The sequence below is a fragment of the Microtus ochrogaster genome, chromosome 21, assembly GCF_000317375.1.
Source record: "Microtus ochrogaster isolate Prairie Vole_2 chromosome 21, MicOch1.0, whole genome shotgun sequence".
NCBI lineage: Eukaryota > Metazoa > Chordata > Mammalia > Rodentia > Cricetidae > Microtus > Microtus ochrogaster.
In genome coordinates, this window is record NC_022022.1 from 9,202,146 (window position 1) to 9,219,685 (window position 17,540).

Below are 17,540 nucleotides of genomic sequence, written 5' to 3' on the forward strand. Positions count from 1 at the left end.
CACTCTCTCTTCTCCCCAGAAAGCAGCATTTCTGTGGAGGTGGCCAGCAATGCCAGCGTCATCCTCGAGGGCGAGGATCTGCACTTCTCCTGTAGCGTCCGCACAGTGGGCAGACTGCAGGGCCGCTTCTCTGTCATCTGGCAGCTTGTGGACAGGCAGAACCGCCGCAGCAACGTCATGTGGCTAGACCGGGACGGCACCGTGCAACCGGGCTCATCCTACTGGGAGCGCAGCAGCTTCGGGGGCATCCAGATGGAGCAGGTGCAGCCCAACTCCTTCAGCCTGGGCATCTTCAACAGCAGGAAGGAGGACGAGGGCCAGTACGAATGCCATGTGACCGAGTGGGTACGGGCTGTGGATGGAGAGTGGCAGATCGTGGGAGAGCGCCGTGCCAGTACCCTTGTCTCCATCACGGCTCTCGGTGAGTGAGCAGTGGGACCATGGCAGATGCTTTTTGCCAGGCTCCTTCCCTTTTTAGCAGTGTTCTGGTTGGAGGGCCTGGGGAGATGCTGTGAGTGTGAAGATCTGGAGTTCAGGTTCACAGGACCCTAGTAAAATGTTGAGTGGGCCCAGCATCATGCCTGTTGTAGGAGGCCACTTGTTCATTTCCCTGCTGCCCAGACTCCCGAAATAACCACACAGAAACTGTATTATTTAAATCACGGCTTGGCCCAATAGCTCTAGCTTCTTATTGGCTAACTCTTACATATTAATTTAGCCCATTTCTAGTAATCTGTGTATTGCCACATGGTTGTGGCTTACCGGGTAAAGTTACAGCAAAAGTCTCCGGTGGGGCTACATGGCTTCTATCTGACTCCACCTTCTTTCTCCCAGCATGTCTCCCAGCATTCATTTTAGTTTTTCCTGCCTACCTAAGTTCTGTCTTGTGCAGGCCTAAGACAGATTTTTTATTAACCAACAGTATTCACAACATACAAAGGGGAATCCCATTTCACATGCCTGTAATTCTAGTCCCAGAAGCTGACAGACATGGGCTCCTTAGAGCAAGCTAGCGATCAAGACCAGCCATATCAGTTAGCTCTGGGTTTGATTGAGAGACCCTGCCTCATCGAATAAGGTGGAAGAACAATTGAGAATGCCTGACGTCAGTCTTTGGCCTGTGTGTGCATGCATATGCACACACAACCACAGACAAACATGCATATACTCATATGCATCACATCACACACATGCACACACACACATATACACACGCGCACGCACGACAAAAAGGCAAACAAGTTTTGATTAGAGATAATGGTATCTTCTAGAGTGTTTTATTGAAGGGCTTGAGGAAACTAACGATAGATGGTGGGTGGGGCACCTAGGGCTAGGGACTCCTGTTGCCATCTCTGGCACTGGGTGAGCTGGGTGGTGTGAGGATAAGTGACATCAACAGGACATGGCTGGGGTAAAACTGGCCTGGAAAAGAGGAATGACCAGGTATAGTGATAAGTTTCTCCCGCCCACAGGGTGTCTTACTCAGCTGCTCACAGCCCAGACCCCCAAAGTGTCTGAACAGGATGGAAAACCCATTGCCCACGACACAGCATTTGCCCCACGTCTGACCGAGTCTCAGTACTCAGCTCAATTGTCCCATTTAGGCCTGTGTTTTTATCTCTTCCTCTGTGAAGCTCCCACTTAAGAAAAAAACATTTCCTCATTTGCACGGAGTGAAAAGATACCTTGAGATCTGCAGAAACCAAGTACTATTAGATTTGCGCCTCGTGGGATATCCAAAGAGGCTTCTTCCCGTGTTATCTGCCAGATGCAGTCCATCTATCACGGTTTCAAAAGACCAACCTGCTGCTTTGCTGAGAAGATAACTTATTTTGTCAGGCCTTCTGTTGTCAGGAAGCTTTGTCAGTCCCCATTCCCAGGGACTGTGTCACCACCTCAGGTAAGGCTGGTGGTGCTGTCGAGCACCCAGTAAAGACAGCAGCGCAAGGTAAATCTGCCCATGACCAAGTCCTTGTTCTCCCTTCTGGGATTAGGGCAGCACTGGCTTTATTCTTAAATGTCTGTTTTCAATTTTCTAGTGATAAAGCGTTTTCCATTTGATGTTTAACTCCCCCGTGCCAGGGCTTCCCTCCGGCTGCTTTGAAAAGGGGGGAAGCCACCTGTCACTGTTGTAGGAATCCTTGGGCTTTTCAGTGTAACAAGGTGTCTCTCCAAGCAGGGCATGCAGTAAAAAGAGACATGCAAGCAGCAGGAAACAGGAAGCTGCTCTAGACCCATGGCGTTCCGTGGGGCCTGTTTGGTTAGACTGGCTGCTGTCTAGGCCCTGGAATCTACACAGCATCATGTAACCCAGATGTAGCCTGTGTCCCCCTGCCCTCACTGCGATTGCATCAGCTTTCTGAATGCTTCATACCAAAGATGGGCTTGCCTTCTGCAGTCACCAGGCAGCTCTGATGTCTGTGTCTAGAAACTTCCTCCAGTGATGATCACAGTCCCTGCTGCCTATGCTTGGCACCACTGTGGACTTGGACATGGGAACCTGGAAGATGGTTCTGAGATCTCCTACGTGTAGATTGTTCCCCACTGAAGACGTTAGGGTATCCAGGGAGGGTGAGTCAGGGTGCTTTCCCTGGAAGGAATTTTACAGTTTCAGGTAATCTGCTCTGGGAGTGTTCTTAAGCTCACCATGTATCTGGCTGCCCTCACAGCCAGGACAGATGGAGCAGCACTCCCTTGGATTCCTGAGGCCAGCTCTGCTCACTTGACCCTCTCTAGATTCCCTCTAGAACTAGGACCGTGGTTGTCCAGCCAGCCATAGTCATTATCTAAAGTAAACAGCGACACATAAAAATGTTTGTATTGCTATAATTAATAATGGATCTTCTTCAACCGTGACAGATGTGTGGATGAACTAATAGGCTGCCCACAGACCATTGTGACTATGTGACCGTGGCTATGTGCACTCTGGTCTGTGTCCACCGTGTAGGCCCGTGTTGGCCTTGGGCACCATGGCTTCATATGTGAAGCCAGAAACACCCAGTACAGGACCTGTTCCCTGGTATCCCTGATCTTTACCTCTCTCTCTCTCTCTCTCTCTCTCTCTCTCTCTCTCTCTCTCTCTCTTTTTGGATTTTTCGAGACGGTTTCTCCGTAACTTTTTGGTTCCTGTCCTGGAACTAGCTCTTCTAGACTAGGCTGGCCTCGAACTCACAGAGATCCGCCTGCCTCTGCCTCCCGAATGCTGGGATTAAAGGCATGCCCCACCACTGCCCTGCGATCTTTACCTCTCTTATGGTATGTGTACTATACACCACTGCCTAAGTGGGAATCACGGTCACACAGGGTCGGTCTCTGTGTCTTCATTTTTTAAATTGAAGATCCAGAGAATTCAGTAATTTTTGCCAACCTGTTCTCTAACAACTCCCCAGGGAAAAACCAAAGACTCTTTCCATGCTTTGAGTTTCACCTGCAGACTTTAAAGTATTTCAGCCCCGCCGGGTGGTGGTGGCGCACGCCTTTAATCCCAGCACTTGGGAGGCAGAGGCAGGAGGATCTCTGTGAGTTCGAGGCCAGCCTGGTCTACAAAGGGAGTTCCAGGACAGGCTCCAAAGCTACAGAGAAACCCTGTCTCGAAAAACCAAAAAAAAAAGTATTTCAGCCCTTTGGTTTCTTAGACAAACCACATATTTTCTAGAGTGTATGTGATGTCCTACATACTCATTTAAACTTCACAAGGACCCTTTACAGAAAGGAAAACAGAAGCAGAGGGGACTTAGATCATTTACTCATTGTCACACAGCTAGGAAGTGTCCCGAAGGTGACTGCCTGCAGGGTTGGTGCCTTTGATCACAGCAACCCCAGGCTGGCCCTGGAGTGAGGTGCACACAGGGCTGTACCCTGACTCTACCATTTACTACTCACAATAGCAAGCAGTTTACTTGACTTCTCTGCACCCTGCAAAAGGCGCAGCAAGCCCACCTGAGCTCCCAGTGCTGATCCAATGAGGGGGTGAAAGCAGAGCCTCCCATACCGGGCTTGGCATGCAGCACTCAGCACACACCGACCAGCATTACTTTCATATGATCCTCGCCAATGTGCCCATACACACTGAAGGAACTGTGACTCCCTTGTACTGAGAATGAGCATTAGAGGCCAGGGATGCCTCCCAGTCAGTGACAAATATTGAGAGGCCACAGCCCACTGGGACTGCAGGAACCTCAAGTTCGGAGTGATGCCCCACCCATCTAGGTGTCCATCTACTGGAGACCAGGCCCTCCTGTCCCTTAATACCTGTCTGAACCTAGGCCTTGTGGGGACTTAGAGGAGAGGCTGACAGCCTTTTGCATGTGCCTGCTTCAGGACGTCATGCACTAGAAGACCAGGGACAGGTATCTAAAAGTGTTGGGGACATGCAGTGAAGGAAACTGGCTTTGCACAGAATTCTGGGATTGCTAGGAGTGGCCTTGGCTTTGGTGTCTTAGCCTGGAGGAGGAAGTGCTGTAAACCCACATGAGGCTCTGAGGTCTCACTGGGAGGAGACAGGGCTGGGTTGCTCAGAATAGCCTGGGCCCTCTTTGTGTAAAGTCTTAGGAACCGTTGAGTTGGACCTCAGCAAAACACCTAAAGAAATAGCTTGCTCGCGACCAGAAAGCTTAAGAACGTGCAGCCTCCACTCTGACTGCCAGCTTTGCCAGGTGACCCACATTTGATGACACACTACCCCAGAAAAGCCAATGTGTCTGCCTCACCTCTCTGCTCTCCCTGCAGAAACGGGCTTTGCAGTCACAGCCATCTCCCGGACGCCAGGGGTGACCTACAGTGACTCCTTTGACTTGCAGTGCATCATCAAACCCCACTACCCATCCCGAGTCCCCGTGTCGGTGACGTGGCGGTTCCAGCCAGTGGGCACGGTCGAGTTCCACGATCTGGTGACCTTCACGCGGGATGGAGGGGTTCAGTGGGGAGACAGGTCATCTACCTTCCGAACTCGGACTGCCATCGAGAAGGCCGAGTCCAGCAACAATGTCCGCCTGAGCATCAGCCGGGCCAGTGACACTGAGGCAGGCAAGTACCAGTGTGTGGCAGAGCTGTGGCGGAGGAACTACAACAACACCTGGACGAGGCTGGCGGAGAGGACCTCCAACCTGCTGGAGATCCGGGTACTGCAGCCAGGTGGGTGCTCAGGCTCCGAGGCCTCCCTCCTGTAGGGCCCACGTGTGTCTGCATGACATGGTGAGAGACATGGGTGTGTGCTTATGTGGTAAGACATGAGAATGTGCCCTTAAATGACACAGCAAGGAGGATGTGTGCATATGTAATATGAAGATATGTGCTCATATGATATGAGATCCGAATGCTTGTTCTTCCCTGACATAGTATAATATATGAGGGTGTGCTCGTCCATGATACACGAGCCATGAGGATGTCTGCTCCTGCTTATGTGACATGGTAAGACATTGAAGGGCATCTGCTTGCATGTTTGGGAGATGTGAGGAAATAGAGAGTATACTGAGCCCTGGCACAGCATCTGTTAACCACCTCTGAGAAATTCCAATCACGTGCACCCCCTTTCTTCGGTGGCTAGTTCATGTCTTGCATGCGTTTTCTTCTTGTGTGTTTATAGGTGGCGGGCACTAGGACACTTCTAGATCCTCCAGCATGTGACGTTGTCCTATCTAACCACAGCCCCATTGTCATACTGAGGAATTCATCATTGGTGCAGTCTCATTACCCACAATTCTGCAGTTGTCTCAGCAGGGTTTTTCAGTGTAACCCCCCCCCCCACACACACACACACACCTCCAAGGAGACTTCAGTTAGGGAGCACACAGCACTTCAAGTTGTCCTGTCTCTTTGCACTCTCTTAACCAAGAACAATCTCCAGCCTGTCTGTCTGTGTGTGTGTGTGTGTGTGTGTGTGTGTGTGTGTGTGTGTGTGTGTGTGTAGACACTGACATTAAAACGTGGGCAGGCCGTTCCGATCTTTAAACCCATCTCTTAAAGTCCTGGCGGTAACTTTGTGTGTGGGGTTTCCCTTGTCCATGTTAGATAGAGAACTTAGAGGAGAGAGGAAAGACAGTGGTATTTATCAAGCTTCTCTGCCCCCACCCCCATTAGGAAGAATAGCCCTTTGATTAGAATTTTACATTTCCTGGAATAATTAAAGGACTAGCCTAAGGCCATAGGCCTGGTCACTGGAGGAACCATGTAGTCTTTTTCTATAGTCTTTTCTTAACTCATTTCCTGTTTTATGAGCTGAATTACTTTCTCTTGTGGAAGTCCATTCATCCAGAAGTCACTAACTTGGCAGGTATTCTGCATGGAGGTGCCTTCATACACCTTCACCAGGCTCTCCCCTGACTTGAGAAGTAATTTGGGTTTTTCTGTCTGTCTTGTGACTGACTAGGTTGGAAGGTGATGGAGCAGAGTGCCCAGTCTAGGATGCTGTACCCCCAGAATAGAAAAGGCACCCACACAGACAATGGTGGTGGATAGAACTTACAAATGGTTGAGTTGTTTTTTTTGTTTTTGTTTTTCCTGTCTTTCTGACCCACTCACTTTGCAAACATGGTTTGGACCTTGTTCTCCCGTTATGATTAGTGTACCCAGACTGGTCACATCAGAGGCCACAAACAGGGAAGTTTTTAGCATGTGAGGTTAAAAGGGGTAAGGTCTGAGTTTATCCTTCCCCTTGCCTGACCCCATCACAGAGGCCTCTTCTGTACCACATTTGAACAAATGGGTTTTATAGATGGTGAGGCTATGTCTAGATAATTAGAGCTGAACTGGGCCAACAGGGTGCTGAAGAAGAGGCTTTCTTCAATGGGCGTTCAGGTTAATGGAGGGCTAAGTGGAGACCCCATTTGATGTAAACACTTGTGGAAGATGGGGAGATAACCCCTGGCTGCCTTATGGGGTAGAGTGAGTACGGGTGGTAATTGTGTGTTTTTGTTGTCTTGTCTGCCACTCAAGGTCAGTGTTCTGAGCGTCAGTTCTGTCACATGGTTTTGCAGCTTGCGGAGGTAGCAGAGGCAGTGACCCCCCAGACCTTGCTTGTCTTTGCACCTCTGAATAAGCCCCTACTGTTTGCTTTTTTGTTACTACTTGGAATCAACCAGAGCCCTGAAGCCCTTGTGGGCACTTAGTCCTTTAAGGTTCTCATTGCTTGGATTCTGATTCAAATCTATGGTGACTCTATTGACCACCATGAGCCGTGACCAAAGCTAGTTAAGTGGTAGAGCTGAAACAGCCTGCGGTGAGAGGCCGGATCCCTTTGACTCCACACATCTGCCCATCCTGCCCTCTCATCGGTGTCCTCACTGTGGGCTTAGAACTGCATTCATGGCTCATACACATGAGATGCACGGGACGGAAGGGTCCAAGCCGGGGCCATTCCTGCTCTCTGCCACACCTGGAGTGCCGTCGAGAAGGCTGAATCCAGCAGCAGCATCTGCTTGAGCATCAACATGCCACTGAGACTGTTTGTGGTTTCCCTGGGAAGTGTCTCCAAGTAGTGCTTGGCACTGGAGACTTTTGAGCATTCCCAACTGCCACCGTCTTCAGGAGGCTTCTGGGCTTGCTTGCAAAAAGATCATTCCACCTGGGCTTGTTGGCTCTTGACTCTCCCTCAGTGAAGGAGGGGTCAGAAAGGGTCATGGGACCCTCACCTGAGTATTTAGGCACCCCTCCCAACTAGTTGTATTGCAGTTCTGTATTAATTGCGGGTGGTCCATGGGGAGGCTAGAGTGCGTAAGTGCATAGTTGGGCGAAAGACTTAAGAAAGTGGGCTCCATCTACATAGCTGGGGTAACCACCATCCCTGCTGGGCGCATAGCTACCAGTGTGGCTGCCTTAAAGTCGGCCCCGCGCCTGCCTGTAGCCCCTGACCTACTGCTCGGTAAGTAAGCGGAATAAAATCATTGGTTCTCCCAGGTGAGCTTTGGTAGCATTGAATTCTGGTTTGCTATTGGGACCTTAAGAGGGTGAAGTATTGCTTTGTCCTCCCTAGAGCAAAGGTCCTGGCAATAGCTGTCACAATGCTCCTATGGCTGGCCCTCTGGAGAGTGGGAAGAGCAGCGGTGTGCGGCTCCCAGCATGACTAAGGCGGCTCCCAGCATGACTAAGGCGCTGGAGCGCATCCCCTAAGTGTTACTGTTTCTCCTGTGGTAATCATCTATGCACTTAGCACTGAATCCTTTCCGAAGAGCTTCTCCCTGAACGCCCAGCTAGTGCAGGTGCTTTCCTTTGGGTGCAGGGAGACAGTGCTAGAGACACACTAGTGCTGTGTGCTTTCTCACTGACTCTTTTTGATAAGTGAACAGTCAAACAGTGCCCCACCCCCAGCGTCACCACCATCAGCAATGAGTGGGAGATTGGGATTCAAAACTAGGTATACCTTAATGAAGTGCTGGGAATGGAGAGACTTTGCCCCTTTTGGAAACCATGTAATCACATCTTATTCTTCTGCATTCAACCCCATAACATTCTTTATGGGGGATATTTTTCCTTGCAGGTCCCTGGTGTGTGGAAGTCACAGCAGTGGTAGGGTAAATAATAGTAGCAGTGTGTGGCTGTCACCATTGAAGACGCTTTACTTCTGATGACTTGCTTCATTCTTTCTTAATCCACACAGGGTCAATGGGTGTGGGGTGCCTGACACAGCTTACAGATGAGGACTCTGCCCCCAGGGTGAATAAGTTGCCCAGTGACTCATGATGAGAGGAAGAGCCAGGATTCAAGCCTAAACAGGCAGTCTGGCCCCAGAGCTAAATTTTTAATTTTATTATATTATCTACTTTGTAGACAATGAGCCAAAATTATACTTACTTGTGTTTTCTTCTCTCCATGACATCGTTTGGTACGGTGTGGTGTGGTGTGGGGTGTGTGTGTGTGTGTGTGTGTGTGTGTGTGTGTGTGTGTGCAGGGATTTTCTACTCCCATGGCTGCACCCTAGCACCAGGCTGTGAATGCCCTGTCTGGTTTTGCCGTCCGGATTCCCTGGACCTTTGTTTTGTACCATTAAGGCTACAAAGCATTTGGAGCTTCCTTGAGATACAAGTTATTAAAGACAAAATCAAATATATACCTATTTCGGGTTCTTTTATTTAACTTCTGCCACAAGGTGGCTCTAGGTCCAGGGGAAACCAGTGCCAGCCTCCCTCCTCCCACCCTCCCCACAGAACCTTCCCCGCCAAGCCTGGGTTAGCATCTTCCAAAGGGTCGCCATCTACTCCTAAAGAATATTTTAGGGAATGTTCTTATTTGAGGAGAATCAGCAAGAAACCCAGGCACCGGTGACGGACTCAGTTCATTTATCATCAGCCTCTACCGTCGCGACGTCCTTTGTCCCAGTCAAGTTCTTTGTGGTCTGTACCCAGACTCCTCCTGCCAGAGCCACTGATGGTGACCACACCACTGCTATTTATTTCATCAAGCTCTCTGGTTAGCTGGCATGAGCAACCTGCTGTCACAAGTGACTTGCCATGGATTTATCATTGGCTACCTCCAGCCCATAGGCGTGCTTCAGAGCCTGTGATTCCCCAAGGCAATCTTAACTTCCCTTTCTGCCTTGATTTAGTCTAGTCTTCTCTGAATGATCTTGTAGTCGAGACTTAGCCAGCCCAGTGTGTTCCATTCTTGTTCAGTTCTTTTTTTTTCTTCTTTTAACTGTGAGGCATCATCTTACTTCCTTCTGATTTTCTTCAGTTCCAAAAACACCCTCCAATTTCACATGGCTAAATACAGAAGCAATAAGGGAAATGTCAGCATTCACTTAGCCAATGTTTATGACTATCCCTTGCTCTGGCTATTAAATATTGTGCATTAAAATTGACAAAGCAATAAACAAGCCTCCAGGCGGACAGCGTCCGGTGGTAGAAGGCTGCTTGTCAGTGGGTGCATGCTGCTGGGATCGGACTGATGGGCAGGTGGATGAATATTTAATGCCCTCCGCCTGCTGCCAAATCCGTTTTCTCTGCGTTCTCATTGCTGACCTGGCAGATTGGGCTAGCTGCGGGCGCTTTCTGTGACTGTCTAAGTCCAGGGTCTGTGAACATGGCTGTCCTTGTCAGGACATTCTCCCAGGGCAGCCTCGGTTCTCCTCCTTCCTACCCACGCAGCTTCTGCGTGCCCGTTGTCTCTGCAGGGCACGCGAGTGAGAGCCCCTAGAGGAGTTCTCAGCCTCCATTCGTGCTTTAGCCTCGTTGCCATTGTGGCGGCTGGTATCCACCTGATGCTTGTTACTGGTGTCAGCTAATTAGGGTCACCGCTCTGTCTGCAGACAGGTCTGGCAGGGTGGGTGTGCCAGGCTCTCTGCTAATTTGCTGCCTCACCTCTCAACTCTTGCTGCTTTCCCTTCGCCCCGCCCCTCCATACCCCTGTGGGCACGTTTGAGCACCTGCTGGGACCTCAGAGGTGGCTGTCACACAGGACTCCAGTGCAGACTGTCTGGGAGAGAAGGCAGGGCATTCAGACCTAACAGATGTGGGCTTAGCCAGCACAGAGAATGGACACGCGGGGGTGGGGCGGTTCATACTTTTTAAAAGCGAGAGTGAGCCACACGACCTGGGTGGGATTCCATGTCTACCAGATCACTGGCTCTGTGCCTGAGAAAGCATCTTTGTAAAACCAGGACTAATACTTGATAGGACTAGCGAAGAACACAGTTAATATTGGTAAAGAGCTTAGGGTAGGAGGTAGCAAGAGATGAGCCTGTTAAGGAAGAGCACCCTAACTTGGGGAATTAGGAATTTGGTCATGTGTAGACCATATACCCCTTTCATTTAAGATTTTCTTTTTAATTGTGTGCGTGTATGTATATGTCTCTCTGTGTGTGCACATAGGGATACGGGTACTCGGATAACCCAGAAGATGGCGTCAGATCCCTTGGAGCTGGAGTTACAGCTGGTCACCAGCCACCTGACCAGTGCTGAGAACTGAGCTAAGGTTCTCTGCAAGAGCAGTACATGTAATCTCTGAGCCACCTCGCCAGCCCTCATGCGCCGTTAGGTGACAGTTGGTCTTCACTGGCCTGTAATGAAGTTATATAAAATTCAGTGTAACGTTTCTAGTCACACAACCTTTAAACAGGGTGGTACTCTTTGTTTGGTTGGTTGGCTTCAAACTCATGATCCTCCTGCCTCAGCTTCCCAAGTGCTAGAATTATAGGTATGTGCCACCACATCTGGCTAGGAAGAATATATATTTTCAAGTTTTTGTAGCAAAATGCATCTCACCATAAATAAGTACTCAGAGACAGTGACAAGGGGACCCAGTCCTGGCCAGAGGGGCTCTGAATGCTGCCGTTAACTGCAGAGTGACATCCACTACAAAAGGGCCGACTGAAGATGATAAAGATCCCTCCTGGTTGACCTACATATTAAAAAGGTGGGGGAAAGAGTGCTGTGTTTACTATAAAAGCCAAGTAGGATTCTGCCCAAAGGCAGCATTCTCACTCCTGTGAATGTCGTTTGAAAGTCATAGAGGACACGGGACAGAGCTTTACTGGAGAGAATTTGAGCCATTAAATTTCTCCCACTCCCTAAACCAGTGTAACAATGAAAAGACTTTTTGCCTCCAGATCCCTGTGGAGATGAGCTGTCTGCGGCAGGGGAGCGAGGGAGTTGTGTTTAAGGAGAGTCGTTTGCTGATGGAATAAGTGTGTCTGCCTGAGCAACACACGCATGAAACCCATCCAGAGGATGGGTAGGTTGGCCGGGAGCAGCTGCCATTCTCTGCCGCTGCCTCCACCTTTTCACTCTCCCTCCTCCATGTAGTCCCGCTCCTCTTAGCTCAGCGGCCTTTCCTCCACTGACAGACTTTGATCCCAAGCCTGGGGTGTAAACTGTCCAGCTGCCGCACGAAAGGGCATTCCTGTGAATGATGGGAGCTGCTGGGAAGGCGGGTGCCGCTGTTGAGTGTGCTGCACAGCCGGCCACCGCCATCCTGGGCGGCCACCGCCATCCACCCGGCCTCTCTGACTGGGCTCTGGCCTCCCGCTGCTTTCTCTCTTCTCCTGGTGATTGTCTGGGGGATTAACTAAGCCTCATTTCTGAGTGTCTTTACGTTTGCCTAGGCTTTTATTGCTTCTCCTAGTCCGTTTGCTGAGCAGCCAAGTCCAGCGTTTATTTCTCTGGTCGAAGGCAAGTCTGTTAAGGGTCTTCTTCAAATGGAGATTCTGACTTAGTAGGCCCCAGAGTCTGTTTCTAAGAAACTCGCCCCCCCCGCCCCCGAGTTGATCTCATGCTGATGGTCCATAGCACTTAGAATGTTTTGCTTATTATTTTATGTATATAGTTGTTTTGCCTGCATGTATGTCTGTGTGCCATGCGTGTGCCTGGTGCCAGAAGAGGGTATTTGAGTCCCTGGACCTGGAGTTATAGATAGTTGTGAACCTCCTTGTGGGTTCTGGGAATTGAACCCCAGCCTCCTGGAAGAGCACTCAGTACTCTTCTCTCCAGATTTAGGATTTATTTTATTGTGGGGTGGGGGTGGGGGCCTGGAGTGAGGGAAGGAAGTAGGTATGTGGCATAGCACACACCCTTGGAGATTAGAGGGCAACTGATGGGAGCCAGTTCTCTCCGTCCTTGGGTTTGAACTCAGGTTGCCAGACTTGGCAGCAGGTGCCCTTATCCTCTGAGCCAACTTGACGGCCATATCTACAGCACTTTTAAAAGTCCGGTTGCCAATATATCAGTGTCCCATTTAATTATGAGCTTTTATCTTGGGACCAGAAATAGAAACCAAAAGGGAGTGAGAAGAGCTAAAACTTAACGTAGTGTTCGGAGTACACCCAGCCTGGTACTGGACTCTGTAGCTACTGCATTTAATCTGCCGGGCACTCTAGGAGAATTAGATGCACACTTCCGGTGCTCTTGCTGGCAGATGAAAACACCCGCTCTTAAAAGTCCAGGCTGTCCGTATTTGGGGGGGGGGGGAGGCTAGCAGCCGCACCTTGCCCCAGGCAGTGCTGAGACAGGTCTGTGAATGCTTCCTAATTAGCTGTGGAGCCTCCTAACTCCTCCAGGCCTCAGGACGTGTCCTCCCTACCCCTGAGACACGGGAGGAAAGGCAGAGCTGAGAGTAAGAGCTGACCCCCTGCCCATCTGTCAGACAGGCACCGGATTTCAAAAGTACCCCTCTTTTAAGCTCCCCAACACTTCATAATATTTTGACACGGGATGGCAAAAAAAGAAAAATTGGAAATGCTTTGAAATATTTCTCTTCCTTGGCTTCTTGGTTTTCTGACCATGTGACTGACTTGAAGTTGAGTCATAGGATTCCAGTTTAACATATGCGGTTACTATAGCAATTGAGGTTTCCTTAGTAACAGTTGCAAAAATAATCTGGCCCCAATTAATAATACATTTTAAAGCTCTTTCTACTCCACACAGAACAACCCAGTTCATCTGGCCGTACACCAGATAATTCAGGTGGTGTCGTCTGCACTGATTGAGATACCATTTGCATGTGGTGAATTGGGTCGGAAGGGATGAAAGGGAACAGGTTGTTTCAGGCCTCGCCGGCATCCGCTCAGAAAAGTTGTCCAGCAGGCTAATGCCAGCCTAGTCTCCGGGATTCCCAGGGTGTCCCGAAGGACTTTGTGTTTGATGAAAGGAGAAAGTGGAAGACTGGAGGAAATAGAGGGCACTGGAGTGTGAAGCCGTAGCCCATCTTGGTGTTGCTCCATGGCTCGAGGTCTGTGTGTGAATTCATAGGTCCTTCATGAGGAGAAAGTCCGCCTCGGCAACACAGGACAGATCTTCAGAGGAGCTTCTGTAGGAATGGTGTTGGGTGCGGACCTGCTGCCTTCTCGCCCCAGCCTCAAATTCGTCCTGAACCCATCTGTGTGTTACCCGACACACAGAGGAGCAGTCTATGGCTGTCAAAGCTCTCCTTCCTTACACATGAGACTCAGGAGTCCCAGGGTCACAACCAGGGGCCCAGCCCACACCTGGACACCTTCTGTGCCTTCCAGCTGCAGGACTCTGGCCTTAAGGAAACGGGCAGCACAGCCTGGCCTGGAGATGGGCCTGGCTAGTCGGCAGGGGCCCCGGCTGTCCCCTCGCTGTGGGACCTGTACCATACCCTGTTTCCCTCAACTGGCAGAGCGATCCAGAACCAGGGGTGAAGACAGGAGTGGGGTGACTCCTGCTTCCGTGATCAGCCTACAAAGAGAATTGCTTTCTCCTTTCTTGTTTTTGTTGTATTTTTTTCAGTTTTAATAGGAAGGTTTTTTAGGTTGGTAGGGAAAAGCAGAAGCAAGTGTAATGATGCCCAGGGGAAGAGTCTCCAGTTATCATCCTAAGATACATTTGACTAGAGTTCGGCTTCTTGGCCCTTAAAGGTGAACTTTGTCTCCATTATTGAGCCTGGATATCTGAAGTTGGCCACCCCTATTGCTTCTGGACTGTGATGGTGAGGGTAGCGAGGCTGGTGCCCACTCTGCTCTGTCCATTGCTCTTCTCATCAAGCCTCCCATAACTGTTGGTTGCCACATCTCCAGCATCCCAGCAAACATCGAGGGAGGGCTCTCTGCTTTCCTAAGCCTACACTGCTAGGCTCTGGGGTGCAGAAATGAGGAATTCCACCAGCAGTTAGCACTGTGAGTCTGAGACCGTCCCATTCCCAGGGGTCCTCAGCTTTTTACAGCCTAGTGGGACAGTGGGTGATGGAGAATACCAGCTGTCTGGATGGAAAAGCTTGATCTCTGCTCCTGGGAACTCGGGGAGAGGCGAGATGGGGGTGCAGCGACAGCCTGGGTATCAGAAGGCAGCAAAGGAGGAAACACCGTGCCTGTTGGGATAGGAGGCAGAAAAGTCAAGAGATTGAATGGAAAGAAGAGTCTGGCAGGGAGGTGGCAGAAAAGACAGAACAACAAGGAGTGGCCAGAGCTCAGGGTAAAGGGTGGGTTGCGGGAGTTGGGGGGTAAGTCCTAGGTTATGAGTCAAGACAGGCAAGGGCCAAGTTCTGAGGGGGCTTCGTGCTGGCCAATGAATTCTATGAATTCTCTTCTATGAATTCTCCCGCAGTTGGGAGCCAAGGTCAAGTTATTGTCAGATTGGCATCTTGGCTGGGGGCCGAGCAGTGGTGCAAGGACAATGGACAGGGCACAGGAGGTGACAGGAGATGGGTGACTGACACTGGGTGAAGGATGTTACTTCATGGAATCTTTCCTGTTGGGCAGACCCAGCCTCCCAGCAAGTGAGCTTGGGAGGGGCCTCGTTTCCATGGCTGGGTCGGTTCTAAGTTGCCCTCTTCCCTTCACAGTGACAAAGCTGCAGGTGAGCAAGTCCAAGAGAACCCTTACCTTGGTGGAAAACCGGCCCATTCAGCTGAACTGCTCAGTCAAATCCCAGACCAGCCAGAACTCCCACTTCGCCGTGCTGTGGTACGTCCACAAGCCCTCGGACGCAGACGGCAAGCTTATCCTCAAGACCACGCACAGCTCGGCCTTCGAGTACGGAACCTATGCCGAGGAGGAGGGCCTGCGAGGCCGGCTGCAGTTCGAGCGGCATGCGTCAGGCGGCCTGTTCAGCCTCACTGTGCAGAGAGCCGAGGTCAGCGACAGCGGGAGTTACTACTGCCACGTGGAGGAATGGCTGCTGAGCCCCAACTATGCCTGGTACAAGCTGGCCGAGGAGGTTTCAGGGCGCACAGAGGTCACCGTGAAGCAGCCAGGTAAGAATGGAGTGTGTGGCCCTCATAGGCCTGTGGCTTTCCTACAGAGACTAGGGCCTAGGGAGCTCTGTGCCCCACCACGCATGCGCGTAGGCATGCTTGTTGGCTGTGTCTCCCAGTAGATGAAGCCTCCTGAATGAGTGCAGGGATTTGTTTCTTCATCAGACTCCCAGCAAAGCAGTGGGACCAAGGGCAGAAGTCCAGCTGTGGCCTGATCCATGCTGGCTACAAGGGCACCATTCCCTTCTTTCCCTGAGGATGCTGTGTTCTGGGATCCCTCTGGCCACACAGTGACAGTTGCTCTGGTGCATAAAGCAGGAAGTCCATCTGTGAGGTGCTTTCTGTGGCCGTTACGTCACCATGTCCTGTCTGCCTGCCGGACCACTTTATGAACTCAAGCTGCACTCCTGCCTCAGCCTCCCAAGTAGCCGTGGTTACAGCTATGCTGCAGTGTGTCACTAGGGCAGCCTTCTGAGAGCTGATTGACAGCTGCTCTCAGGCCCGCCAGAGTTCTTGCTCTGCCTCTGCCTTCCATCCTATCTTGTCTCAGTTAGGATAACATTATTTTTGCCCCTCTGACCTCTACCTCCCAAGGTCTCTTTTCTAGTCACCAATCTTTTTTCCTTTCTTCCTTGCATTTGATGCCAAGAAGGTCTTCTTGGGTCCTTAACATATTGGAGGAGTTTCCCCACCTAAAGCTGCTGCCGAGCTAAGTGACAATGCCAAGGGTCACAAGGGTCCAGTCGGCAAGCACAGTGACGTCTCTCTATAGTGAACTCAGTACAGAAAGCTCACAGGGTGCTGACTATGACTGTTTTTGCTTTTTCAGTTGATTTTATGGTTTGTGTCCTCATCTCTTTCTTTCTCTGTTTCTTGTCCCCTTCTCTTTTCTCCTGATAAGGAAGCATACATTACTGAGCCTTTGCAGAGACTCACGATGGAAAGCATCATAGTCTTGCAACTCAGATATAGTGCCAGCATTAACATCTCATACATATATTTTAGCCAAGCTGTTTAAAAATAGAACCATTTTGTTTTTTAGCCTTTTATTTGCAACAGCAATCTTCTATGTGGCACAAAACATTTAGACAACACTGAAGCATAGAGAGTGAGCGAGTCAGGTCTCCTCTTTATAAATCACTCTGGGGAGCTGGTCCCAAGGCTCTTTTGTTTAGCATCTTCTGGTACAGAGGGGTTCGTAAGGGTCTTTGTGAAGTTTCAGGGATGCTATCAGCAAGAGTCATGGTTCGTACACTTCTTCCACATAAGGAAGCCTTTTCTACAGCTGTTTACAGCTCCCAGTCCCATCAGTACCATCTTTTCTGTGCTGATGTCATGTTGTTCTCTCTCCACCTTGAAAAAGAAGCCATTTGGAGGCCCATTGTCTGTGCATATTAAACTGGGTGTTCCTTGCCAGTTCCTTTATGGTTCTGGCTCTCTGCATAGTCCATCTATCATGTGGTCAGACTTAAAAGTTTTTTGCTAACACAGGCCTGGTGGTAAGGGCCTATAATCCTGGGTTCTTAGACAGCTGAGGCAGGAGGATCCCAAGTTCAAGGCCTGCTAGTCTATAGAAGCTCAAGGCCAGCATGGGCAACTTAGTGAAACAGTTTTCCATGGGTTGGTGATTGTCTACTGCTGTTCTACTGCTGAGAGGAGACACCATGACCAAGACAACATATAAAAAAAGCATTTGATTGAGGGGCTGGCTTACAGTTTCAGAGGGTGAGTCTATGTTCATCATGGTGAGGAACATGGCTGTGGGCATGGGGCTGGAGCAGTGGCTCCCAACTACTGCTGATCTGATCTGATCTGATCTGATCTGAGCCACAAACCCCAGGCATAAACAGAGAGAGAGAAAGAAAGAGAGAGAGAGAGAGAGAGAGAGAGAGAGAGAGAGA

General features: G+C 50.2%; 1 protein-coding gene across 1 annotated transcript in view; it reads left to right on the top strand.

The window, feature by feature from the left end:
• Igsf3 (immunoglobulin superfamily member 3) overlaps nucleotides 1-17,540 on the top strand; it is a 97,148-nt gene that overhangs the window by 70,472 nt on the left and 9,136 nt on the right. Inside the window, exons 6-8 of the mRNA XM_013349925.2 lie at nucleotides 20-421; nucleotides 4,729-5,133; nucleotides 15,229-15,639. Of these exons, the coding sequence (XP_013205379.1) occupies nucleotides 20-421; nucleotides 4,729-5,133; nucleotides 15,229-15,639 (1,218 nt within the window). The remainder of the gene's footprint in view (nucleotides 1-19; nucleotides 422-4,728; nucleotides 5,134-15,228; nucleotides 15,640-17,540) is intronic.